This window comes from Ursus arctos, unplaced genomic scaffold (genome assembly GCF_023065955.2).
Source record: "Ursus arctos isolate Adak ecotype North America unplaced genomic scaffold, UrsArc2.0 scaffold_32, whole genome shotgun sequence".
Classification (NCBI taxonomy): domain Eukaryota; kingdom Metazoa; phylum Chordata; class Mammalia; order Carnivora; family Ursidae; genus Ursus; species Ursus arctos.
Window position 1 is genome coordinate 23,379,857 of NW_026623008.1, and position 27,962 is coordinate 23,407,818.

At 38.8% G+C, this 27,962-nt stretch overlaps 1 protein-coding gene across 3 annotated transcripts in view; it reads right to left on the reverse strand.

The window, feature by feature from the left end:
• Positions 1-5,788: 5,788 nt before the first annotated feature.
• Positions 5,789-27,962, reverse strand: part of PTP4A2 (protein tyrosine phosphatase 4A2) — a 28,466-nt gene continuing 6,292 nt past the window's right edge. For all 3 annotated transcript variants that reach the window (XM_057305184.1, XM_026516816.4, XM_048221787.2), the window contains exons 2-6: positions 19,096-19,788; positions 16,655-16,747; positions 11,587-11,717; positions 9,175-9,249; positions 5,789-8,352 (exon numbers count right to left, since the gene is read on the reverse strand). In XM_057305184.1, coding sequence (XP_057161167.1) covers positions 8,244-8,352; positions 9,175-9,249; positions 11,587-11,717; positions 16,655-16,747; positions 19,096-19,191 — 504 coding nt within the window. In that variant the 5' untranslated portion in view covers positions 19,192-19,788 and the 3' untranslated portion in view covers positions 5,789-8,243. The remainder of the gene's footprint in view (positions 8,353-9,174; positions 9,250-11,586; positions 11,718-16,654; positions 16,748-19,095; positions 19,789-27,962) is intronic.

A 27,962-nucleotide genomic window follows, 5' to 3' on the forward strand; every position in this document is an offset into this window, starting at 1 on the left:
TATAATCATTTGCATAAAAGCATTAGAAGATGATTAACTGGTATTTTCATACAGCTGTGATCCATTCTGCACTTCTAGAGCTGAAAAACAATGTTTCCCCTAAAAACATTTACCTACGCTAATCCTCCAGAAGCAGGAGAACACCTTCCAGCTTTTCACGTGCTCAGTTCCATTTACAGCGTGTTCATTACTGGAGTCCCATCTCGTATCTCCTCATTTTAAAAGACATTACAATTGTGCACCCGTGAAAATTAGGCTGATTTCCACACCATTCCTTGAATATTTATGTGCTCCATTCCAACAGGAAGCTAAAGATTAAATCTACCCATGTTAACAAATTCCCATTTGTGTGTTTTAGCATGATTTGGGGAATTTATTCCAATTTCGAGGGGATATATTCCAATTTCAAGGGGCCTAAACTTGAGGTACCTTAAAAAAATAAGTCACAGGGCTTAGGTAGAAAAGTGTTTCCGGAAAAGTGCTTTATCTATGCTGAATAAAAGCTGTGGCACTGGCAGCTCAGATCCAGTTACGATCGCTAAAGCATGTCCAGGCTGGTTACCCAATGCCTCTGCAGGAATTTAGGCCACGCATTAATGCACTGAAGATAAAATCAATTTGAAATTTTCTTAAATCAAATACCAATCCTGGAGTAAACTCTATGTGCAGGAGAACCAGCCAACGGTAATAGGAAGCCAATTATAAACCATAAAGCACTCTGCTCAAATGTCCTGGTCTGTTCCTGGTAGGGCCCATTACACACAGTTTGTACAAGTTAAACCCACTGACTAGACAGAACCGCTTGCTAGACACACACATACATAGCCCCCCCCCCCCCGCCACACACATACCCATAAAAATGCAGCCCAATTAACAGGGATTCATCGAGTGCAAAAACCCACAGCAACATCCTGAATATAAACATCTTCCCATTCTGCTTGGCTGTAGAGCCAGACATTTTAGGAATCAGGCCCGAATTCATACACTAGCCTGGCCAACTCCTTGCTATTATTTCCTTTCTCAGTTTCCTCGTCTACAAAATGAGGTTAGCAATGAGCGAAGGCTATGGAGATTACATGAGACAACTTGTGTGAGATTCTGAGCACAGCTGCACTTGGCAGATGTTGGCTAACCCCTTGTTCCTCCATCTTCCTCACCGCCCTGACCCCAAAACAGCAAAGGCACGGATGGCACTGAACTCTTCCAGCACGGCTGGCAAGGCTGCGAGCAGTGAGCTCTTCTATTTGCTTTCATCTGCAAGTGTGATCTGCAGAGAAACTCGGAGGTGGGGGCGATGATACAAATCTTTCCCAAGGCCAGATAGCCCAGCTGATGCAAATTAATCCCTTGAAACGTGAATGCAGATATACGGTCAAATTTTCATGTAATCCAGGCTCTCGTGGCTGGAAAAAAAAAGGATAGTTTTCAACCCTACACGTCTGCCATTCCCTTAAACGAGGCTCCAACCTCTGTCCCGGCCTAGGACAGGCCGTCATCAACCCACCATCCATAAATGGTCTTTCAACGTCTATTCTCTGCAATTCGTTTTCACTCATTTAGCTGGGATTTATTGCATGCATAATACAAACCAGGCACTGGGTTTACAGGGATGGTTTCTAAAGAGCTTCTTGAATAACCTCTCGGAGCACAGATCTGACAATGTAACTGCTATGTTTACCAATCTCAGAGGCTCCCCACTGCCCTAAGCAGAGACTCCCAACTTGAGCCCTGATTTGGAATGACCTCGGTGGTGCCTGGACGTGGACGTTTTGAATAAATCACATGATTGAGTCTGATGTCTTCTCCTGATTGAGAAACAGTAGAAAAACTTTGAAATTCCTTGCTCTGACTACATATGCAACACGACCCCAACCTTCCCGGGTTCTCTAAACGCATTTGGCCTCTGCCTAAACTTTGCCTTTCCTCCTTACTACTCCAGCCATAAAACCTCCACTGCTGTTTTGGGAGCACCCCAAGCTCGCTCTTTCAGGTCTGCACGGACTGCTACAGGCACTACTTGGGAAGTGTTTCCAGCACCTTCACAGAGCATTTCCACATAGTAGGCCCCTCACCCTCCTCACAGACCTTCGCTGACCCTTCCATCTTACTCGCTACATAACTGCAGTCACTAAGCCCTTACCTGCTTTACTTTCTTCCAACCTTCATAGCACCCATTGTTATCTGAACATAGATTACTTACTGGTATCCCTGTTTATTCTTTCATCTCAACCAGGATTTGAGCCTTGTGAGGGCGAAGAGTTTGTGTAGTATTGTGGGGGCTCAAACACTCAGCCACCAAATCATCACCCTTCTATAGGTGCTTGGGTCACAGCACTCGGCATGCGATTTGTATAATCAAAGTCTAGGTTCTATTCGTTATTAAGACACTGACTCAAACTCTTTGCAGAACGGACAAGGGAAGGGGCAGAAACTACTGAGAAGGCCTCATGGCAAAGTGGAACTTGGTTGGGCCAAGCCAATTCTCCCCAACTCCCAGGCCACAGTCTTTCGGGTTTGCTCCCTAAGCTGCTACTCCATCCTCCTCCTTGTCCTTTGTTGACTTAGCTCACGTATGACCCCACATATGTACTAGCCCTAACTGGTTTCTCAACATCTAAGAGTCTCCCTCAGTAAAAAGTAAGAACCTGCTGGCCACTGGTTAGCTTTGGGCCAACTGTCTATCTCTGACCCATTTAGTTGTAGCCTTGGGGATGGAGAGGGAGGCACAAGGGAGGAGTGTCTAGTAGGCTTCCTAGAGTTTGAGGAGGACCGAAGCGGCCTGGCACAAATCCATACCCTCCAGAGATACCAAATCATGCCACTTCTCCCACACAGACCTTGCTCTTTCATACCTCCACTCCCTCGTATTGGTTTTTCTGCCTGAAATGTACTTTCTCCGTAACAACTTTTGTTAAGTGCACAATTCAGCAGCATTTAGCACATTCACAGTGTTGTGCAACCATCACCACAAATTCCAGAATATTTCATCACTACAAAAAGAAACCCCATACCCACGAGCAGTCACTCCATATCCTCACCCCCAAGCCAACCCCAGGCAACTACTCATGCTTTCAATTCTCTTGGGTATATATTTAGAATTGGTTATTGGATATATTGGAATTACTGGGTTATATGGCATTTCTACGTTTAACTCTTTGAGAAACCGCCAAACTGTTTTCAAAAGAGGTTGCACCACTCTGCATCCCCATCAGCAACATATGATGGTTCCAATTTCTCCACTCACTTCCCAGGACTTGTCACCGTCCGTCTTTTTTATTTTAGCCATCCTAGTGGATGTGAAGTGGTACCTGGCACATCGGTTTTTTCCTACGACACGCTTCAAAGCCCAGCTCAAATATGGCCACTGTGGAACTTCCTAACATGCTCCAGGATGGTTTTAGTTAGTCGCTTCTCCATAGTATCATCATTTACCTATCAGCACCAATTCATTCAATAATTACTGAGCACCTACATGCCAAGAACCGTTCTAGGTGAATATAATAGTGAACAAAACGGACACACAAAAATCCCTGTGCCCTGTGGGCCTTACAGTCTGGTGAACAGAGGCAAACAACAGTTTGTGAAATGGTGGTAAGCAGTATGGGGAATAGTAAAGCACAGCAGAACAACAGAACATGCCAATGGTACGGGGGTGGCAATTCTAAAGTGAAGGTCATGGAAGGTCTCACTCAACTACAGCTGAGCAGGAATTGAAATTGTTTGAACTATGGGACACCTACGACAGATGTCAAGTAGGCTTTGGATAATGGGTCTGGAGTCCACAGAATAGAGTCCACACAAATAGAGCAGTAGTGGAGATAATGAAGAACCAGAACCGCAGATTGAGGTGTGGCTGCTAAACGAGGTGAAAACCCGAGTCTGAGGTCCATCCTAGAAGCAAAATCTGTTCGTGTTCTATTGTAGCCGTAACAAGTTAACACAAACTTAGTAGCTTCAAACACGAATGTATCATCCGACAGTTCTATCGAAGTCCCCCATGGGACTAGAATCAAGGTGTTGGTAAGCTGAGTTCCTTTTTGGGAGACACTAGGAGAGAATGTTTCCTCAATTTGTCCAGGTTCTAGAGGCCCCCTTCCTGATCTTCCAAGCCAGCAACATTGCGTCTCTCAGACCATTCTTCCTTAGTCCCATCTCCTTCTGATCTCAGCCAAGGAAGATCCTCTGCTTTTAAGGACTCACACAATTAAACTAGACTCATCCAGATAATCTGAGATAATCTCCCCAATTCAAGATCCCTGATCACAGCCATGAAGTCCCTTTTGCCATGTAGCATATTTATAGGTTCCAGGAATTTCAAGTATGGACATGGGGTAGGGGTTGGGGGTACTAGTCCTCCTACACAGTAAATGAGGAAAGCATTTCAAAAAGGAGTGATCAACCATGTCATATGTTAACACGTCAAAAAAAAATTAAGGATAAAGAATCGACCACTGGATTAAGTATCATAGAAGTTCTAGTGATCTTAACATGGGCAGTTTCAGTGGAATCAAAATCCTCCTTGGAGTAGGTTCAAAAGACAAAAGTACAGCGTGCAGTTGGAGAACTGAATTTTGAGTTTTGCTATGAAGAGCAAAGGGGATGAGTGTGGGCCAGAATTTTTTTCTAACATGGAAGAAATAATGGGATGTGGTAGGTTGATGGGAATGATCTAGCAGAGGGAAGTCAAGGAACAGAACGCCTAAATCTGCACCCTCGGAATGGGGATGGAATCTAGCACAGAACTGGAAGAGCTTGCCTTACAAAGGGCATGGACCATCTGTGGGACTGGAGGACAGACAGACCAAACAAGCAGAGATGCAGGTAGGTAAGTAGATGTGATGGCGGGAGCCTGTGGAAATTTCCTTGTTTCTATTTTCTAATTTAGAGGGAAAAATAGGCCGTAAATTGAGAGAATGGGAAAAGTATTAAAATCTAAGTGTTTTCAGGGAGAATCGAAGAGCAAAAGAAATAAATGCAGCTGGACTGTCAGATGGTACTAAGGCCTATTTGAGGTCACGACTTTAAACAGAGACACAGTCAGCATGTTCAGTTGCACAAGTGCACAAGTGCAGATAAGGTCGCAGACTTGAACTTCGCCAAACATGGAGTTTAGCCAGGCAAGTATAATGAAGCAAGAGCTGGGGCAGGGCGATTCGCTGTGTAGCCAAGAGTGAATTTAACAATGGACCACTGAATCTAAGGTGGGTCATGAACAGGAGGTGGGAAATTTAAAATAGGGAAGAGGATCAAAGAACTGTAAATCACACGTGCTGTATCCGCTTCCTCTGTTCTTAAGATCTACAGCCCTACTTCTCTTCTAGACTAAGAGCCTCCAAAGCGGGAAGTGTCTGCTCTTCTCATTCTTAGTACCTTAGCAGAACAGCTTGTTTTCTGAATGGGTAGTTGGATGGATGCTTACCCACGGTCCAAGGGAAATTCCCCACCCCCAGTCCTATGATATATGAAGTTCCTTCTTTCTCACTGTTCTGTGAGAGCCTGAGTAAAAAGTTGCAATGCTTCGTCAAAATCTATGCTGTAAACAAATCCCTTGGAATAAGATGCGTAATTCCTACAGTGTTGTGTCCAAGAACTAAACCACAAAATGTACCAGATGTATCCCGACTCCAGTTAAGTTTACCCTTACTGAACACCTGGGTGGCATGAAATCTTTGAACTTCCCAACCTCTAATTATTTCACCTCCCTGCAGAACAGGCCTTGAGAATACCAAGTTTTCTAAGGAGACATAAATGAAATTCAACCTGGGGTGGAGAACGATACACAGACAAAGAGCATGTAAAATAAGTTTTATTGTTCTTTAAAAGGGTTCAGGGTTTGGTTTTAAATCAGGCTGCACACCTTCCATCAGTCTGACATCTCTCTCACCATGTCAAACTGGCTTCAGCTAGCAATACTTCATTAAATCCAAAAGAAAAAAAACTTTAAATTTTGAGGAAGAAAATCCAGTTCTGAGAACAATTAACATTAGTATGTAATTTAAAACAAAATGAGGGATAATGTTTCTTGTCGCTTTATACACCCTTCTCCTCATACAGAACCAGGAATGTAATTTTCCTATCTCAGGCAGGCACTGATACTGCTGGACACTGCACACACATATACACACACGTACGTACACACACACACACACACTCCCCACAAACAAAAACCAGAGCATGTCAAAGGGAAAAAGTTTGTTACTGTATTGATCAGTCAATAGTCTGGGTTTAGAGGGTATGCGGTTTTGATCTTGAACCTATGTTAAAGGAATTTATTGTCATGTTCTGAAATAAAGAATTTTGGAGAGTACCATCATTTTCACTTTAAAATTCTAGAAACAGTTTCAAAAAGCATTATTTTGTTTTTTTCTGGGATGGGAGAGGAGAGAATCTAGATATTCATTTAGTTAAAAATCAAAACAACTCCGGCATAGGATATAGGCAGTTCACATAGCCAGCCAACGTCTGAGGTATCATCAGTGTGAGACTAGGTCCCAGTCCATTCCTACTGGCCTAGCTGATCCTAAAAAAAAGGGGGGGGGGCATTTATGGCTCTGCACAGCAAATTCCAGCAAGACAAGATGACCTTACTAAGCCTTTATTCAAATCCTTAGAAGCAGAGCACTATTAAGTAATATTTAGATGCAGAGTGCAAGAGCCCGGGATGGTGTCCTTCAACTTGCTTTGTCAATGCAGCCCGGTCACAACTGCCTTCTGCGAAGGAGTGGAAGAACAGCTTCTCTAGATCAGCACAATGAACCTGGCAAAGAATCCTCGAAAATGACAGTACACTAGTTCATCACCAACAGTCTCTTTGCTACCATTGGGTTGCTTTATGTCTCTCTTCTACCCTGTATGGCCTGTGGACACATATACTCACTAGGCATTGTTGGTTTTGAACCAGCAATTTTTTTTTTTAAATCTCATAAAGAACCTAGTAAGAAAATAACAAGGCAATCAGTGGTTAAACGGAACTGTACATATAGGGGGCAGTTTGGAAAATACACATCACAGGCATTTCTCAAGTCCAAAATATCCTATCTTTGCTGTTATTCCTTTCACCGTTCCTGAAAATTCATAGTACGAGTAAGTCCTAAATAAAAATTTAAACTACCAGCATTTTCTGACATCATTAGACAGAAAATCAGAGTCATGCTACAAACCCACGATTCTAGGAAGTGTAGAAAGTGTGCTAACTCTCTGCCTGGACACATCTTCAGTGACGGCCTGGAGTGCTCCCCTTCAGAAAACAAAAGTTTCTGGGATACCCACTTAGCTTCATTGTTTGGAAAAGAGAAAAATTCGACTCTCAGCTAAGTTCTTTGAGAAGAAAGACTACTCTTAAAATGCCATTTCCCCACTAATTTACCAAAATAAAAACCAAAACAAAAGGGTCTTGGCTACTTTGCCTAATGTTGAATAGGGTTTTCAAGAAAAGAAACTAACATGAACACCCCATCATCAGTAAAGACTAAAAACCACCTGGATCATATAATATATATGCCACTGCTTTTTTTTTTTTTTTTTTTTGGTGTTTTTTGTTTCTTTTTTTGTTTTTTCTAAAAGTGCCCAGGTGGGCTTAAGGCTGCCAGACTGCACACACATCTACAGCAACAAGGGCATCTCCTATTCCACCTACAACATGTATTAGGGGAAAAAAGAGGGATAGGGGAAAGAAGAGAAGAGGGGGAAAATATATACCCACCGTTGGAAGGAAGGAAGGAAGGAAGGAAGGAAGGAAGGAAGGAAGGAAGGAAGGAAGGAAGGAAGGAAGGAAGGATTAGGAAAGAAATTAAGAAAGAAAAGAAAGAAACCCCACAACAGGGAGATCTATGTGCCAAGCATCCAAGCATAATGGAAGAGTGTGCTCCCCAAACAGATGGTTCTGCACAGGCTAATGTTCTGCTGGTTTTCCTTAGAGACCTATTTTGAAAAGTTAAAAAAGACAGAAGATTTTGATATAATTCAATCCTGGCAAAAATTCAAACTCCAACAATTAGGAGCAAAATCATCCTTCACTGAATTAATCCCTTTTTTCTTTCTCTTTTTCTTTTCTTAAACATTTTATTCATGTTATAGAGGGATTTCTTTTTTGTTTGCCTTTTTCCAATCATTAGGAAAGTGGTTGAGGAGTACTGAATCCATCACTACTTTGGTGACACAGTTAAGATTCCAGATTCACATTTCCAGGTACCAAGAGTTCCCTCTAAATGTACAATCAAGTCAGCCTTCGTTTACACTTCTTTCTACTGAACACAGCAGTGCCCATTGGTGTCTCTGACGCGCAATCGCATCTTAGGGCGGTATTTCTCCAGGTAAAGCAGCTGTTTGGAATTGAATGCTCCCCTTCTTTTTCTGAAAATACAAGAATGACAAACTTGATCATGTAAAAAAAAAAAAGTGCTGTCTGACTCACTGAAATGTATTTATGGCCTAAGGCCTTTCTAACTCCACACAGCTGAAAAAGAGCATTATTTCCTATACAATATCACTTCTTAAGAGGAAGGGCTGATGAGTGAGCAAGTAGCGTATAAAGCAGCAGGCACAGATGGCATTCCTTGAAATACATCACCTTCCTGAAGCTGCTACCATACATATCATGCCCTCTTACCAGTCTTTTTCTTCTTCTTTTTTTTTTTTTTAAAGAAAAGGTTGAAAGGGAAAGGACAAGATAGTGACTGCCGGAGGATTCTGGACAACAAAATAACATGGCCCATTATTCCAGACCAATGCCAAGATTCTGTCTGGGCAATGCCATCCTGATTTTGTGCCTGAACAGGTCACGTAAGAGTCCTAAGTGATTAACTGCCTCTCTGTAGAGTCTTCCTTGCCTCTTGGTCATAGTTCATTTGGAAGTTTTTTTAGACATCCATTAAAAGAATCACTAGATCACTCAGACTACTACCTAGCTATTCATTTTAAAGGTTCCTACCTAGTCAAGTCATACCCTGGACATATTCTACAGTGTCCAAATTTGCCACCTAAATTACAAAAATCTTTAAATTTGGGAGCCAAGTACTATTATGAGTCCCTCTCTACTTGCTCCTTTTGATTTCTTTAATCAAACAATCTTTTCAGCCAACAAATTATTCCATACTACAAAGGGTACTTTCCATAATTCCTTCTTCTTGTATGGTCTTGCTTTATGTGTTTCTGAACATAAAACTTCATACTCACTGTCTTATAAACTGAACTGCGTCTTCATACTTCATTCCACATTCAATCAAAGCAAGTGCAACCAGCACAGGTGCCCTACAGAGAGAAATTCATTTGTAAATACCCACCGGTCTTTGGAATTACAGAAGTTTTTTTAAAGATTTTATTTATTTATTTGAGAGAGAGAGAGAGGTGAAGGAGAAGCAGACTCCCCACTGAGCAGGAAGCCCAATTCAGGGCTCAATCCCAGGACTCTTGGGATCATGACCTAAGCCGAAAGGAGATGCCTAACCAACTGAGCCACATAGGCGCACTGAAGAACTTTCTTTAGAACCCAGAATTACGTATTACCAAAACAATGAAAAGCTTTAGCTTTCCTTTTTTCCCTTATACTAAAATATCTGTTTTCCCTACACAGTAAAAATGTCTGTATCATGATATTGTCTATGGTGTCATCCACTTTTAGTAAAGCACTAAATTCTACATTTTCATTAAGAGATCTTTATTCTTGGGGCGTCTGGGTGGCTCAGACAGTTAAGTCCATCTCTTGATGTCGGCTCACATCATTATCTCAGCATTGTGAGGTCAAGCCCTGTGTGGGGTTATACTGGGCAGGCGTGAAGCCTGCTTAAGATTTTCTCTCCCAATTCCTCTGCACCTCCCTGCTCCCCTGCAGGCATGCACTCTCTCTAAAAAAAAAAAAAAAAAGATCTTTATTCTTTAAAACATCACATTATTATCTCAAATTTTCACATTATATGTCATCTAACATTCTTCATTGGTCTTTAACCAACATCGCAGTAAAAAAAAAAAAAAAAAAAAAGACCAAATGTGTCATCTATATTGAGTATCTCAGAAATTTCATTACAAATCCACTTTAGTATCTTTTCCTCATCAAACACTACAAAGGTGCTAGATTTCAACAAAATCCTTTCTGTGAGCTAGGAGAGTGTCAGAGAATTGGTAATTAGGAACAGTTCTCTATGTAAGTCATATGGGTTTTTCGTTTTGTTTTTTACATCTAACAAGGGACACTGAGGCCTGAGCAGGTCTCAACCTGTCTGTGGTTTGGGGATGCTATCTGCTTCATAAAGCAAAGTAGAGGATTTGTCTTCTGGGAAGACAAAGCTGTCTTCTCTTCTGAAAAGTCTCCAACATTGTTGGATTTGGCATCTTCCAGGAAGAGGAAGGCAGGGATTGAGGCCTTATGAATTTGGGTTTACAGCTGAGGTAGAGAGAGAAGACAGTGATTATAACCAGAAAGTCCAGGTGAGGCGTAGTTACCTCCAGGACTCGTCACTCTAACACCCAGTCTGGGTTTCAGGACAGTCACAGAAGTAGATTCCTTAACAATAAAATAATAATAATACACACATAAACAAAAATCTAGCAAGGGAAATGACTTTTTAAAATGTCCACTACATGGCACCAACTTTGGATTACCTGCTAGGAGAGCTACTAGTTATAAAACTGCCCAAGTCAAGTTAGAACACTACCTTCACCCTTCAGAATAAGGACTGGAACTTCTGACCCTGAAGAAGAAACTGTACCACACTAAACAGCAAAAAAAGGAAAAGAGCAAACAAAAGGGCTAAGCAGGGGTAATAACCTGAGTCACCACCACCTTGAGGCAAGAGCAGCCTGCACTACTGTTCTGAGTCAAAGTGCACATCGTAAATTGGCATTTAATCTGCTGCTGATGAGAGTGTTGCAACACCATTCCATGCACTGCTCAAGGAAAAAGGTTTTAAAATCAAAGTTAATTTTTGTTCTCCGTACATCTCCTTTCAGAAGTTTAAAGTTCAGCCATCTGCTCTGTACCTATTAACTTCTCATTCATCTCAATCCAAAATTAACCACATATAGATTCTTCAGAATCTATAATTATTTTAATTTTGTTGCCCAATTCAAAGACCTAAGCCTTTGAATATGTGAAATAATGAGGAAAAAATTCATATTGAATTAAGACCAATTTTTAGCTCAAATATAAGATAATTACATTAAGTCAGTTTCAAAACAATTTTTTTAAAAGATTTTATTTATTTATTTGACACAGAGACAGCCAGCGAGAGAGGGAACACAAGCAGGGGGAGTGGGAGAGGAAGAAGCAGGCTCCCAGCGGAGGAGCCTGATGTGGGGCTCGATCCCAGACCGCCGGGATCACGCCCTGAGCCGAAGGCAGATGCTTAACGACTGAGCCACCCAGGCGCCCCTCAAAACAATTTCTGAGCCATCATCCACTAAATCTATTATGGGCATCAGAATCAGACAACCCACAAAACACAGTAAGCTGTCTTCAGAAACCATTACACCAGCTTCTGCTCTCATTTCCTTTTCCTTCAGGCAATTTAATATTTGGTGTAATAAATGCAAACTTCTACCAAAGTGAAATTTTTGATAATGAATTCTCAGACAAAAAGGTTAAGAGCTTACCTCCCCAATCCTGCAACACAATGCACTGCAACACAGCAACCTGGCTCTTCACGAAATTTGGTTTTTAACAGGTTTAGCCAATCGTCTACTATCTGATTAGGGGGTGGTGCTCCGTCATCAAACGGCCAATCCTGGAAAGAAAAGATCTTTTACATTAAATTTACATTAGATTATTATTTTCTGCAGGACAGTAGCTAATGCAGAAGCTGCCTAGAACACAGGGTGGATCTGCCTTAACTACTTGTACTTTATAGACGTCTTCTTTCTTTCTTTTTTGGGGGGGAGGGGTGGGTGCAGAGAGAGAGGGAGAGAGAGAGAATCTTAAGCAGGTTCCTCGCCTAGCATGGAGCCCAATGCAGGGCTTGATCTCACAACGCTGAGATCATGACCTGAGCCAAAATCAAGAGCTGGGACACTTAACCAACTGAGCCATCCAGGTGCCCCTAAATACCTATACTTTTTTTTTTTAAAGATTTTATTTATTTATTTGAGAGAGAGAGAGAGCACACAAGCAGGGGGAGGGGCAGAGGGAAAGTGAGAAGCATACTCCCTGCTGAGCAGGGTGCCCAACAGGGGCTCAATCCTAGGACCCTGAGAGATCATGACCTGAGCCGAAGGCAGACGCTTCACCAACTGAGCCACCCAGGCGCCCCAATATATACCTATTCTTAATAACACAATTCTGATCACTGCTGAAAAGCTTTTTCTAAGATCAAAATTCATGTGTGCCAAGTGACTTAGCCTTCTATGTTGTCAGCACTATATCTAATTTTATCTTATAGAAATCTCTTTATCAGAGTGATAAGAAATAAGTGTTCTTCCAATATTTTATCTGAATAAAGTAATAATTAGACATAATAGAGAAAACTATAATTAAGGCCTGGGCAAAGTAAGAGAGAATACACCTGTCAATATAATTTAAGTCCACTCTGCAAAGAAATATACCAACTAGTATCTTATTGATCTCTACAAATATTTTGAGGATTATCCCCCAAACAGTTCTAAGTTATGATGCCTTTTCTTTAGAGAAAGCCTCGCTCGTAAGAAATCTCCAGTAGTTAGCATATCCTAACAGAAATATACTACCATCTTTGTGGTTATATATTTTAAAAGCGGGGGGGGGGGGGGACCTGGGTGGCTCAGTCAGTTAAGCATCTGCCTTTGGCTTGGATCATGATTCCAGAGTCCTGGGATCAAGCCCCGTGTGTCTGGCCTCCTGCTTGGCGAGGAGTCTACTTTCCCCTCTCCCTCTGTCCCTTCCCCCACTTGTGCACATATTCTCTAATAAATAAACAAAATCTTTAAAAATATATAGCCAAGGGGCGCCTGGGTGGCACAGTTGTTAAGCATCTGCCTTCGGCTCAGGGCATGATCCCGGTGTTGTGGGATCGAGCCCCACATCAGGCTCCTCCTCTGGGAGACTGCTTCTTTCTCTCCCACTCCCCCTGCTTGTGTTCCCTCTCTCGCTGGCTATCTCTCTGTCAAATAAATAAATAAAATCTCAAAAAATAAAATAAAAGGGAAAAGTTCTTTAAAAAAATAAACAAAATAAATAGCCAAGTAGTAAATATTTTTAAAGCTCTGCCTAACTTATACACATCCCATTTAAAAAGCACAGTGCCACATGATATAGGGTCCTGAGCAAATGGAGACCTTTTTCTCAAGTATCCCTTTCCCTTTTTATATACATCAATTTATGTATGTGTGTGTTTTTAAGTAATCTCTACCCCCAAGGTAGGGCTGAAATTCAAGACTCCAAGATGAAGAGTTGCATGCTCTACTGACTGAGCCAGCCAGGCGCCCCTTGGGTTGTTTTTTAATTAAGACCAACCCCATGTGCGTATAGGCAGGGTTTATCTTCCTTTCTACCTAGCAAAAGGCCTAAGAAACCAACATAAATCAGCTTTAAAGAAAGAAGGGAAGGAAATTCACATTTTACATTCCCTCTCTCCCATCTAGCTTCGAGGACAGAAATGTAAAAACGCTGGAAATTTTTTTAAAACAGAAGATTACTCTAAAGAGACTGGATAAGGACACTTTAAGATGTTAGAGAAAGAAAAAAGTGACAAAGCACTAAATTGATTCTGCACTCATTATGGACACCACTAGAACACTTCATGTAGCCCATTAGCTGTGACAACACATGATGTTTGATTTGTCAGCTACACCCCATAATTAAAGGGCTGTCAGTGTTATCATTATAAATGTCACTAAGTTTAACTGTAAACAGCAGTAAAACCAGTAAGCAAGTACCTTAGTTGAGAGCTACTTCCTCTAATATTCCCTAAAATGCACCCAGTTAAGTAACAATAACATGAAACATGCTTCACTTCCTCATATAAAGCAGTTTCTATCAAAAAAATCATTAAAATAATTACTCAGAACTGTCTGAACTTCAAACTGTCTCACATAACCGAAACCACCATTATTAGTCTTTTCCAATAAGCCTCTGATTTGCAAGAACATTAGTCAAAAGATTTGAAAGGCCTGATTTTGGGGATATCCTCTTATTAAGTATTCCAGGAGCGCCTGGGTGGCTCAGTCAGTTGAGCGTCTGACTCTTGGTTTCGGCTCAGGTCATGATCCCAGGGTCATGCGATCAAGCCCCTCATCAGGTTCCCCACTCAGCACGGAGTCTGCCTGAGATTCTCTCTCTCCCTTCTCCCTTTGCCCCTCCCCCCACTCGCACTCTCTTTCTCTCTCTAAAATAAATAAATAAATAAAATCTATAAAGTATTCCAAATCCTCACCTAGCAAAATTAAATTAACAATCCACTTAAAATCTCTGGAGAAAAGGAAATTCCAAGCTTAATTCTAAATGTCCTTCTTGTTTAAAAGTTTGTTAGGCCTTTAATTTTATCTAATCACAGCTATTTAAAACAAAAGTGTAGATTTAAAGGCATAGAATAAATTCCAGACCTACCATTATCTTCAACAAACTAGTTCAAGTTCTTTAGTTCATGTCTATTTCATAAAGGTGTTTACCAACATTACTAATTCAAACTACAGTCAATCCACAGTTCATTTTCTCACCCATACCATCTGTCAAAACAAACTGATTTTTCATCTGCCCACTATATTCACAATACAGGAAAAAGAACTCAAAGTCAGCATAGTTTCAGAAGTTAAAATTTTGTTTTTGTATTTTTAAACACAGGGTTATATTTTATACATGTTTATATGATCCCCAGTGATTTCCAGCCAGGGCGTCTTAAAGTCCTTTAGAAATGGGAATGCAAGCAAATTATTACCATGCCATTCTATTAAAATACATTTTCAAAAAACTTAATGCTTGGCTATTTATTTAGTTTTTGTGTTTTCACCAAAATGGAGGTGAGGAAACTTTATGGATGAGATATGAGACAACTGCTTTACCAACAGGACATTTATCTTCTTTCCATGAACTGCCTTCCCAACTACTGACCAATGCATAAAGACTACAGAACTACCTCTCAATTAAAAATAGGCACATAACCTCATACCAGTATCTTCTTTATTACTTTCTTTTAACCAACTACTTAAAAACTCTCCAGTTCTCCTCCTACAACACTGTCCTCCCACGATTAAATCAAAGAACTCTAAGACACCTAAAACTACAAGGTCATTTCATTACGTGTTCCTTCAGTTTCGACAACTATTTAGGCAAGAAGGTACAAAATTTTACCTAATCTGAGGCTCCTGTTTCCAATAAATGAAATAGTGTATTTAGGGGCCAAGGAGGAACTTAAAATAATCCAATCATTTTATGTTTAAACTGAAAATAGAAGAAACCTAATCACAGAAAACCTTCTTAGAAACCTACCACAAAGTGTCAGAAACTATGCTGATTACTCTGAACCAAGATGCCTTCTCCCTCTCTCTTCTTAACCTCTTCTCCAGCATTTCTGTCCCCTATAGGTTATCCACGAAACAGTAAGTAACTAATTAGTACTTGCGAAGTGAGACAAAATACAGCTGACCCTCAAAAAACACAGGTTTGAACTGTGTGGGTCCACTTACATACACACAGATTTTTTCCAATAAACACAGTACAGTACTATAAATGTATTTTCTCTTATTTTCTTGTAAAAAAATTTTCTTTTCTCTAGCTAACTATATTGTAAGAATATAGACATAATACATGTAACATACAAAATATGTGTTAATGGCCTGTTTATGCTATTGGTAAGGCTTCTGGTCAACAGCAGGCTATTAGTAGTTAAGTTTTTGGGAAGTCAAAACTTATATGTGGATTTCCGACTATGTGAGGGTTGGTGTCCCCAACCCCACATTCAAGGGTCAACTCTATTTCCGTGTGACTTAAGAATTTCTGATGGAAATTACTTTCAGTTAGATTCAAACCAGTAGCCTAGATACAAAAGCTAAATACTGCAATAATTTCCTAGAGAAAACAAAATGCAAATTTCAATTTTCTTGAAATAAGTGTATACTCAGGGGCGCCTGGGTGGCTCAGTCAGTTAAGAAGCTGCCTTTGGCTCAGGTCATGATCCCAGCATCCTGGATCGAGCCCCACGTTGGGCTAGCTGCTGAGCGTCGGGCTCCCTGCTCAGCAGAGAGCCTGCTTCTCCCTCTCCCTCTGCCTATGGCTCTCTCTACTTGAGCTCTCTCTCTGTCAAATAAATTTAAAAAAAAAAATAAGTGTACACTCAATTTTGCTTTTCATTTGTTGAAAATACTCTGCATATATAGACTTTAAGGGCACAAATGAACAAAACTGCCAATCCAAAAGTTTTTAAAGACTGTTATCAACACTTCATCTCCTATAAGCTTAAAAAGCATACTACTGAGTACCCAGTTTTAAAAATAGTTAAGTTTAGGGGCGCCTGGGTGGCTCAGTCGTTAAGCGTTGGCTCAGGGCATGATCCCAGTGTTGTGGGATCGAGCCCCACATCAGGCTCCTCCGCTATGAGCCTGCTTCTTCCTCTCCCATTCCCCCTGCTTGTGTTCCCTCTCTCACTGGCTGTCTCTCTCTCTGTCAAATAAATAAATAAAATCTTTAAAAAAAAAAAAGTTAAGTTTAAAAAGTACTAGTTGTTCGTAGTGAAAAATTAAAACACTACACACTCACTAGGACGTGGATTCCTTCTTTTTCAACTGGAGCTTTATCATATGTAGCATCACAAACTCGAACCAAAGTTGTCACTCCATACTTCTTAAGTTCCTTTAAAGAAGAACAAATATAAGGGAACATACTTTAAGAATCTGCAACCAAAACTTTTAAAATGTACTATTATAAATTGAAGCAATGAGACATCGTTCTTAGACAAAGATAAAAATCATTGTCATTGTGGAAACATATAGGATGGACACTCAGGCTCTTAGTGGAAGCATCAAAACAATCACCTTTATAAAGGACAATTTGGTAACACATCACAAAACTATAAAAGCACATATATACTTTGACCTAGAAATTCTACTTCTGAGAATTTATACTAACAAAGTAATTAAAGACACACCCAAAGATTTAGGTACCAGCGTGTTCAGCATAGGCTGTTTAGAATGGTAAAAAGATGGAAACATGAATGGTCCAAAAACAGGGGAACAGTTAGAATATGGCACATTCATACAGAATACTATGACAGCTATAAAATTAATACTAAACAGGTTGGGGAAGATTTTTTAAAATATAGTGTGATCCTATCTATATGTATATAAATAAATATACGTATATATGCAGAGAAAAACATTGAGAAGCCAAGCATTAAGAGTTAAGTATTTTCAGGGGCGCCTGGGTGGCACAGCGGTTAAGCGTCTGCCTTTGGCTCAGGGCGTGATCCTGGCGATCTGGGATCGAGCCCCACATCAGGCTCTTCTGCTATGAGCCTGCTTCTTCCTCTCCCACTCCCCCTGCTTGTGTTCCCTCTCTCGCTGGCTGTCTCTCTCTCTGTCAAATAAATAAATAAAATCTTAAAAAAAAAAAAAAAAAAAAAAAGAGTTAAGTATTTTCAAACTGTCTTTTGTTTATGTGTATCGTCTGATTTTTACACAGTAAGTACTTATTGCTTTTTTAATTTAAAGAAACAAAAGTAGGGCCTGGCTGTCTCAGGCAGTAGAGCATGTGACTCTTGATCTTGAGGTTGTAAGTTCAAGCCCCACAATGGGTGTAGAGGTTACTTAAAAATAAAATCTTTAAAAAATAAAATGAAAGAAAGAGAAGTAATTTCGAAATTAGGATTAAAAAGTGGTATCATATTACAAAGCCAACAAACACCACTATAGCCAGAAGCCTTGCTCCTTAAAAATTTTCCTATAGTAATGCCTTATCCAGTGACCACCTATCTTCAATGGGCCACCAACATCTTTTTATAGTTGCAGGACAGTGGCCTCTGCCACTTTTGGAGTCTATGGCCAAGGAATCCACAGGCTAAAAATAGTATCACATAATTCAACCAGGCTTAAAGGTGACTGAACAACCTAAGGGCACAGGCCCGGAATCAACTTGTACACTGTGTGCACAAAGTTAAGAAGCTCTGGGAATTAGAAGTATAAATGGGCAGGAACAGTGATATCCTACAAGAAGTGTCCATCCATCATTTGGTTATCTAAAGAGTAAAGTTATTTTAATTGCTAAAGGACTTTATTTTTCACAGAAAGACCTTCTTCTAAAACACACTCAGGAAAGTTATTAGTACTACATGGAGTCAGTAATTTTAAAACATTTCAAAATACAGATAAAATCCTATTAAAATGAACTCCTAGTAGCCATTCACTGAAAGGTTATAGTAGAAATTTTTATAATAAACATTTGTATCCTTAAGCAAGTCAAAACCTCTTCTGAACTCAAGTTTTATCATCTGAAAATGAGAGAGGTGGATTTAGAATCCCTAGGAGTTCATTCGGCTAAGTCTATTCTATAAATACAGCAGAGAAAATGAAGGATCGGACATAAAAACGTTACCCATAATACCCTTCCTCCCTGTAAGGTTCTGACCCTCGTATATGATGGTTATTACTATTGCTAAGTAGTTCTGGGGTAGGTTTTTATCAAAAGTGGCTAGAATATTTGAGGCAGACATGGATTTTTTTAATCAGAGACTGTTCTACCATATGCTGTGTACCTTTAGGCAAATTAATAAATTACCAAAATGCCCTGAAACTGCAGTTTCCTCATCTGTAGGTGGGAGATAATAACAGTACCTATACCTCATAGGGCTATTTTGAGTAGTAAATGATATAATGCATAAAACTGCTTTTTGTAATGTTAGATACATACTAAGTATTCAATAAAAGTTAATTATTTTTATTATTAAAATATAATGAACTGCTAACTATGTAGAAAGAAAAAAACTATTAGATAGTCTCTAAAGTCTCCCCAAATTCCAAAAATGCTCTCTTAAAAATCTGTTGTAACTAATTCAACCCAATTCAAACAAAGATTGGTAGGATGACCAACCATATTCCAAACAGAAATAAATGGCCTTGTTAAGTTAAGAGATTTCTTCATAATGATGTTCATTTATAACTTTACCTATAAATCAATCCAAAAAGTAGACCATAGTACAATCTTACCTCTGTGAACTTGTTGAGGGTAGCATTGGTAGGGTTGTGAGTTATCAGAAAACGCATGTTCTCATAGGAGATCTCCACAGGGGCTGGACGGTTCATTATGGCAAATAAAAAGTGTGAGCGTGCGTGTGTGGGTGTGATGGGGAAAATGAAAAAAAAAATCAATAAATCTTGAAATGTTTCACAGCAGAAAACATTAAAAAGACCACTAAAATGCCTAATATCGATCAGTGTTTTCTCTATTCAACTTGTTTATTCTTTAAGAAGCTTCTCTCTTCAAGGTAAGCAGAAGTATTTAGAATCCACTTGAATCCAAATTCAACTTGGGCCTCAATGTCTGCAGATGGATACCTTCGGACTCCAAAAAAATCCAACTAAATCCAAAACTTAAGTAGCCTTTACTACATTTAGGCACTAGTGAGACAAGTTAAAAGTGTAGGTTGCTTTCCACTTTTGTTTACTTGATGCTTAATTTTACTGGAGTCATTAAAAGAAATATGCTTGCAATAAAAAAAAAAAAAAGCCAACTATTTCTGAGGCCAGTCTCGGTGTCCAGAGTCTTCAAGGCAATGTTAATTATGGCACATAGAACCCCCAAGCTCACTTGTCAGCGAAAACGCTGTGCTGAGCCTGGCAGAAGTCTGCCCTCACGCTCAGAATCGCCATAAATGTGCAACGTATATTCCAACGAAAAACCTAGAGGAGAAAAGCATAAGTCAAATGAACTGGAGATTGACAGCACAGTCAAGATGATGCTCAAAGTCAAGAATACGTTCTTTGTGAATCCAAAGATACCCGAAACTCCACCAATTCTGAATTACTGTCATCTGTAAAGACTAGGATAAAAATGATACCAGGAGTTTTTAAAAGTCAGAAATTCAAAAGTAGGTCTTTCCTTTTTCAAAAGGGGGTTCAACAAAATTTCTGTGTTAATAAGATTATTTGTAACTCAAGTCATTTTTAAGTGACCTTATTTTTAAATTCATTTTAAAGTGTCATTAAAAGATCCTTAAAGAAACCTTCCCTCCATAAAGCTCACAGCGATTTTATTCTTCTGCTTTGATGATTAAGTCCTCCACATACACACTTTGCTTAAAATAAAATACATCTGTAGGGGCGCCTGGGTGGCTCAGTCAGTTAAGTGTCTGCCTTCAGCTCAGGTCATGATCCCAGGATCCAGGGATCGAGCCCCGAGCCCTGAGCCCCGCGCCAGGCTCCCTGCTCGGTGGGGAACCTGCTTTTCCCTCTCCCTCTGCTGCTCCCCCTGCTTGTGCACACTCTCTCTCGGTGTAGTAAATAAAATCTTTTTAAAAAATTAAAATAAAACAAGATACATCTATAAATGGATGAAGGATAGTTACCAAAATTCCATTTTGAGGATGTAATTCTTTCTTTTTTTTTTTTTAAGATTTTATTTATTTATTCGACAGAGATAGAGACAGCCAGCGAGAGAGGGAACACAAGCAGGGGGAGTGGGAGAGGAAGAAGCAGGCTCATAGCGGAAGAGCCTGATGTGGGGCTCGATCCCAGAACGCCGGGATCACGCCCTGAGCCGAAGGCAGACGCTTAACCGCTGTGCCACCCAGGCACCCTGAGGATGTAATTCTTTCTATCCAAAGGATATGCATTGGCCCCCAATTATAACATTACTCCATAAAGTTCTTTTCAAAAAATTAATTTATTTTCTAAGTAGTTGTTACTACCTACAAGGAACGAGGAAAGAGGATTAGAAAGTGAAGTGACTTGTCTAAGGTGAGCGTCTTGTTAGTCCAATGTTTTTTCCAATGTACCGTAATGCCTGCTGCCTCAACTAATGTGTAAATCCCATCATCTCATTTCTAGTCAAGTTTACCTTTTCTTTATTTTTTGAGAGAGAGACAAAGTGACAGAACCTCAAGAAGGCTCCATGCCCAGCACACAGCCCAACACAGGACTCAGTTTCATGACCCTGCAATCACAACCTGAGCCGAAATCAAGAGTCAGACACTCAACCGACCGAGTCACCCAGGCGCCCCTAGTCCAGTTTACCTTTTTACTATTTCTCACATTACATCACTATCTCAAGAGTACAAAAGCATCTAAAGGTCACTGATTCACATAGCATTCTCCTACCCATACCAAAAACAAGGTGAGAAAGAAAAGTGGAAGAATTTTTAATATCATTTTGGGCCTGCTGTACTGAAACACAGTTATCTTTATAGTTAGTTCAGAGTATCAACATAATCATAATCTTCTCTGGGGGCACCTGGCTGGCTCAGTTGGTAGTGCAAGAGACTCTTGATCTTGCGGTCCTGAGTTTGAGCCCCATGTTGGGTGCAGAGATTACATAAATAAATAAATCTTCATAAATAAATATATAGCTCTGGAAATAGGGACAGGGTCTAAGTTCTTTCACTCGCCTCTTCTCTAATCCACCAATAAATGCTTATTTAGTAGTCTCTGAAAAGATGACTGTGATCAGGTAGAAAAAGACAAGAAAGGTAAGTATCATACAACCATTTCAGGAGGAAACTAAAATACATTTAAGAAAGAACCAAAGCCTACAAATTTTCAAGCCTGCTCTATCCACAAGTCTTTTTATGATATTGTTATGGCACTGTGTTTTGTAAGTTACATACTTGTGGCAATATTACCATGGACACAAGCACAAAACTCAAACGTTCCTAAAATATGAAAGATATATAAGAAATTCAAAATGGCATTCTAAAAACTTCAATATCTCAGCAGAAGTTATACACTACAGTAAAATCATGAAACTTCTAATACTCAAACCAAGAAAAATAAAAATATATATATCACACTTTCCTAACTGTAACCCCAAAACAGCCACCTTAGATTACACATTTCATAAAGTACTCCTTGTACAGTCAAGGAATTTTAAACCTAGGAGAAACTTAGAGAGCAATGACTCTGACCTTTAAAAAGGAGAAAAGAAAAAGAAAAAAGAAAAACAAGATGATGTTTGGGAGAAAGGGAGGTTAAAATGACTTAACTAAGACCACATCACTAATTAGAAGCAGATCAAAGACAAGAACCCAGGTTTCCTAACTCTATTCATTTTTCCTTCAATTTTGACTATGGAGGTATCCACATATTTTTCAAGTCATAATCTTTTTCATGTAACTATAACTTTTCTTCAAATATTTGGTGATATTGATCTGCAACTCTGTGACCTTAAATAAGGGGAGAAAAGATTATTAAAGTAACCACTCAAAGAACAATGGTTTGCATGCAGTGAAAGGCAAAACACAAGGAAATTCTAACCTGTTTGAATCCCTCTGGTTTAATGATGTTATCACAGCTAATATGTGTGTCAGCTGAGTAAAGGCACTGAAAGACCTGCTTTGTAGTGATGGCCAGGTTTGAAAGGTTACAGCTCTAGCATTAAGTTTTCTACCTAGTCACCAGTGTTTGTCCATTCAGTAAACAGAGCAAGTTTTACCCCATCTTACTCCTCCAACCTCATTTTGGAAGGACCACTTCCAACGATAAGGATAATTCATTATTAGATTTTCAATTCTTAACACCATACTGAGATCCCTAGCAAAGGAATTTCCGCCAAAATGAAACAGTATGTTCTATCAACGTTAACAGATACATGATAAAAACAAGCTTCTGTTCCTTCTCCCACCCCCAAGAGTTCAACTACACATCAACAGTTAAATGCTCTTGCACCTGCCAATTCAGATAAACTAATGATAATTCCTGTAACAGACATAAAGAATATAAAGCAAACCGCCTGAAAAAAAAAACCATAAACAACCTACCACAGCTGGAAGGTACTCAAAAGTTACAAAGCCCTGTATTTTAGTATAAACTCAGCAACTATACATCTTACAGGAAAACTTTCTTCTAAACCCGTCTCTTTGACATTAAGTAATTTTATCTTCTATAGAACCTAACTTTTTAAAATGTTGAATTTGGGACATTCCCATTTCCTATGCAACATTTGCGTTTTTTAACCAAAGAAGATAACCTCACTGCAGGATTAGAAGGAATGGTCTGTGACAGAGAAATCCTTTTAAATTAAGAAGAAGGAAGGGAAAGAGGAAAAAGAATGAAGAAAGAGGAGGCTGGAAGAGCAAGAGGCCAACCAAGCTAAGATAGTGTACTGCCAGTAAGACTAAGTCCGTAACACAACAGAGACTACTTAAAACTTTGAAGAGAGGTATGTTAGAGTTTAAATGTCCTGTGTCAATACTCTAGTGCTAACAATTAACCTAGATGAGAATCAAAAACCAAATGCATGGAATAATTAAAACGGAACATTATGCCAAGGTTAAAAAGAATAAAACAGATCTGTATGAAATATGGAAAGATGGCTAAAAGACACTAGTAACTGCAAAGAGCACATGATAGTATGAACAGTATATATATAGAAATATTTGTGAGTGCTGTATAGCTTTCATACCCATCAACTATCTGGAAAGTTACAAAGAGGTAACTGGTTGTCAGGGTCAAGGGGACGAGAGCTGGAGGCCAGAAGCATGATTTACTTTATCACAATACATCCCTTCTGAAATGTTTTGCTTTTCCCATGTACATGTATTACCTTTTTTTTTAAATTCTAGGGTGATAAAGAACCCTACCATGATTTATTTAACCACGTTCTCAAAAGTGCTACAACCACAGGATCATAAAGAGCTTTAAGAGAGCTAGTCACTCTTAGTCCCAGGCAGGCCTGCACCTACACAATTCCAGTTTTCTTCTTTGTTAACGATATTAAATTATTGAGTAAAATTCAGGTTCTTCCTTGGCAACTGTAATTCTTTTTTTCTTTTTTTTAAGATTTTATTTATTTATTTTGGCAATTGTAATTCTAAGTTCAAATATAAATACAGAGAATTTGAGGGCAACCCAAACTTATTAGGCATCCTTTTAAAAATCCTATCAATCCCCTCACATCAAGTTTTCCACTAAGACATTCTGTTTCCAAGTTAAAGTAAATGATACAATAAACTCTCTAATTTGATGGGTTATGCCAGGATTCACCAAATTAAAACAGTACATTATAATATAAATAAAGAAGTCTAGATCTAAGAAAAAATCTAAAAGCAAAGTTCTGGAAAAACAAGTAAGCATACATTTACTGTTACTTTTCTTACCAGAAATTCTACAGGAAGTCATGCAAATTTGAGTCAGCTTGGTTTGTACAAACAGGCAACATGAAAGCACTATACTGCATAGAAGGCTAAAACCTTGCAACAATTTGTTCCTAAAACAAATTCATCTCACTTTAACAAAGACACCTTCACCTCTCTTAAAATAAGTACGATAGAAGAGTTAAGACATCTTCCTTACAATTTGGATAATTAATAATTTATTAATAATTCAAGTATTTATTAGACACATACTATGCATTATAAAGTGCAGCAAGAGCAGTAAGCAAACAAAAATTCTCGTCAGAGCGGATCTTGTATTTTAGTAGGCAGAAAAAGCTAAAATATGCCACTGTTACGGAGAAAAATGCAAAGCAGGGGAATCTACAGTGCCAGAAAGGAGAGGGCTTCTAATTTTAAATAAAGCTATCAGGAAAGGCCTCACTGAAAAAAGTGACATTTTATCCAAGACCTGGGGGTGTGAGCCAACAGATATTTGAAGGAGCATTCTAGGCAAAGGGATTAGCTGTTGCAAAGGTTATGAGGTGGGGCCATGCTTGGAGTGTTCTAGGAACAGCCCTCTCTCTTCTTTCTCTGACAAATAAATAAATAAAATCTTAAAAAAAAAGATACACTTTAAGGTAGATTTGTCCACAGAATGGATGTGCAATCTGTGAAGAGTAACTGTAAGAACCATAAGAAGCCTAATTTAATATTCAGAGATTATTCAAACAACTGACCCATAAAATCCTCACAACTATCCAGGAAAAGTAGGGAAATTCGTCTGTAAAGTAGTACTGTATCTACTGCATTCTGACCATTTCAGGAAAAATGCATTTTAAAGACTTATTAAAGCGAACTTAACTTTGCTGATTAATCTTCTAGTTAACTGGTCTCAAACTGAAATGGTACTCATCTTGCGTAACCTACTCCCAACTCATCAGAGCCTTGAGGAAATAAGAGTTCTAGTCTCTCTGCTACTTATCTTTGTTCATCCCTCTAGTTGCATTTATCAAACTAAAACTGTATACATCTGGCTCCTTGAATTTAGACAATTCAAATTAATGTCAGTGCCCCTCACCTACTATACAGTCCCAGGGAACTGATACGGAAAGAGGTATCATTAAATTCTACACAAATTAGGATCCAAAATATCTGTAAACAAGCTAAAAATAGCTTTTTTACTGCTAAAAAAAAGTTTCATACTAACTCTCTTGGTTATTCCCACTTTTCCACTTCCTCATTTAAGGAGGGAACTTGAGAACAAGTTCCAGTACAGAAATCAATAATCACTTACATAAAAAGAAATTATGACCTTGATGGTGGGAAAATATCTTAAGATTTCAGAACCAGCATGAGATACATGGCCTGCCACTCAAAAAGGAAAGGAGAGCAACTAACCAACAACGCACCTGCTTCTGAGAACAGTGACCGTTATTTACTGAAGTCCTGTGGGCCCTGTTCCCACTCAAATGAAAAGGGAGTGGTTTTCAAATTTGTGTGTACCGTAGTGATTAGAAGTACTTGTCATTTTCTAGTAATTCCTACCTCTACAAATAACCATAAGACAAAAATTGCATTAAATATTTTCACGCCACACTTGAAAATATTTACTTTTCAATTCTGTACTGTTCCTCCAAAGATGAGCAATTCTCCAGTTGAATTTCTTGTCCAAAACTGCTATTTTTTCCTTCCATAAGTAAAATTTAAATAAAGGTAACAGGACTATGGCCAATTTTCACTTTCCCTAAAAAATTATTTGAATACCAGTAATAATATTAAAAATCCTACCAGCACAATTCTAATATTAGGCATAGATCTTACTGAGTTCAGTGAATTTTTTAAAAATTAAGCTAAATGTTTAGCTCTATTAAATTGATTCTATTCATTCACACTTTTCATTTCCAGGCAAAAATTTCGTGGCTATCCCTCTTCATGGGCTTTATGCTTGAAGATTTTACTTTATGTGCACTTTAAGATTCCCAAGCCTCTTTATTATAAAGTTTAAGCACATTCTTTTCCTAAATAACTGTGGTAACCTCCTTCATACAATAAAAACTACCTCAAATTCAGCAGCATTCCCATATAATTAAATTCTAAATTTGTTTTCTTCTTTTCTTACATCCTTCTTTTAACCTCAAAAGGCTAAGTAATTTTCCTGGAGTGCAATTTAAGTCTTAATTATTTTAAATTTAGTTTCCAACATCACTATACATACACTAACCCAGAACCACTAAATCAATTATTTCATTAATAAATAAATTCAGTAGTGAAAAATCAGAAAGAAAGAAAGAAAGAAAGAAAGAAAGAAAGAAAGAAAGAGAGGAAATCCAAAAGGACACCTGGATTCATCTTGTCAACACCACTTTGAAATATTTTCTGAGCTATATCAGGACAGTTAGAATGACTATAACAGCTGTGAGTTCCCTGAGGTTGCAAAATAGATACTTGGGAAAAGGTTATTTGAATCACCTTTCAAAATAACCTACAGCACAGGAGCAGCATGCAAAGTAAGAACTTCCAGGCTATTGTTAGCATTATTTAAAATACATGTTTTAGAGCTGAGCAGTTCATGGGTCAGCTTAACTCTTTCATATCCTCATTTTGTCAAATGTACTGAGCATTATTTAAAGGTCCTGTTCAAATATTCACCACCAACAAGGAGGGAAGGAAGCTCTCTCTGTACAGGATACAGAATAAAAACATTCCAAATTACATCTTGTCAGCATAAATTCTTTTGTTTGAGCCCCAGAAATTTTTCTGCTGTTAGGGCATTTTGGTCCAAGTTTCCCCTAAAACCAGTTAAGTTACACTTCACTTCCTCTCCTAAACTTACTTTTTATAAATCACATTGTACTTCACAGCCATCTCTCTATGTACTGAGTATAACACAAGATAAACAGTCAAGAACACAAATCATTCTATTTGGAACTGCTGGTGGCCTTTTAAAATATACTGTCTACCCACTAATAGTGCAATAATGGCTAGATGTTTATTTTCATAAAACACAACATTCACAATCTTTAAAAAACATACAGCGAAAGCAGTTGTTTCACATTAAAACACGAAAGTGAAGTAAAAATGGTGAAACACCTCTTAATGCCATGTCAAGGGATAATTATTCTTTGCTCACCAGCTCAGTTCCACATGGATTTGCCTACCTTCTCTTCCCACCTAAAGAATGCAAAAATTAATCTTTCTTGTCCTCTTCCTCCAAATGCTCACTGAGATAGAGGACAATACGCCACTTCTGAATGATACTAAAATGCCACATATTCAGTCTTACAACAAGCATTTGTGGAGCTCTTTGCACATACCACACAAACTCTATCCAGGATCAAGATACTAGAAGAATCCATGTGGGTGAAAAATATTTGATGAAGGCCATTAAAATTTCATACTAATGCTATATACTTTGAAGACACAAAGTATGAGTCGAATGGAGTAGGATTAATTAAGACTTCCAAGGAAAGGTAAAACTTTTGTAACAAGACTGTAGAAAGGGCCATGGTAGCATGACTAAGAAAGGAAAGGAGTCTTTGGTTAGATAACTCTAGGAGGCCTTGACCATGCTGAGAATTTCAAACCAATTCAAATGCAATAAAAGCTCTTAGGAATTTAAAAGTATGAGTAGTAGTCAGGGAGCGAGTCTGCTCAATGAGAGAAAATAAATGTGCCACATTGGTGGGCATCTTCTGATCTACTGAGCGGTTCCATAATTTAACAACAAGCTTTACAAAAATAGACTCTCAACTTACTAACTCCTACCTC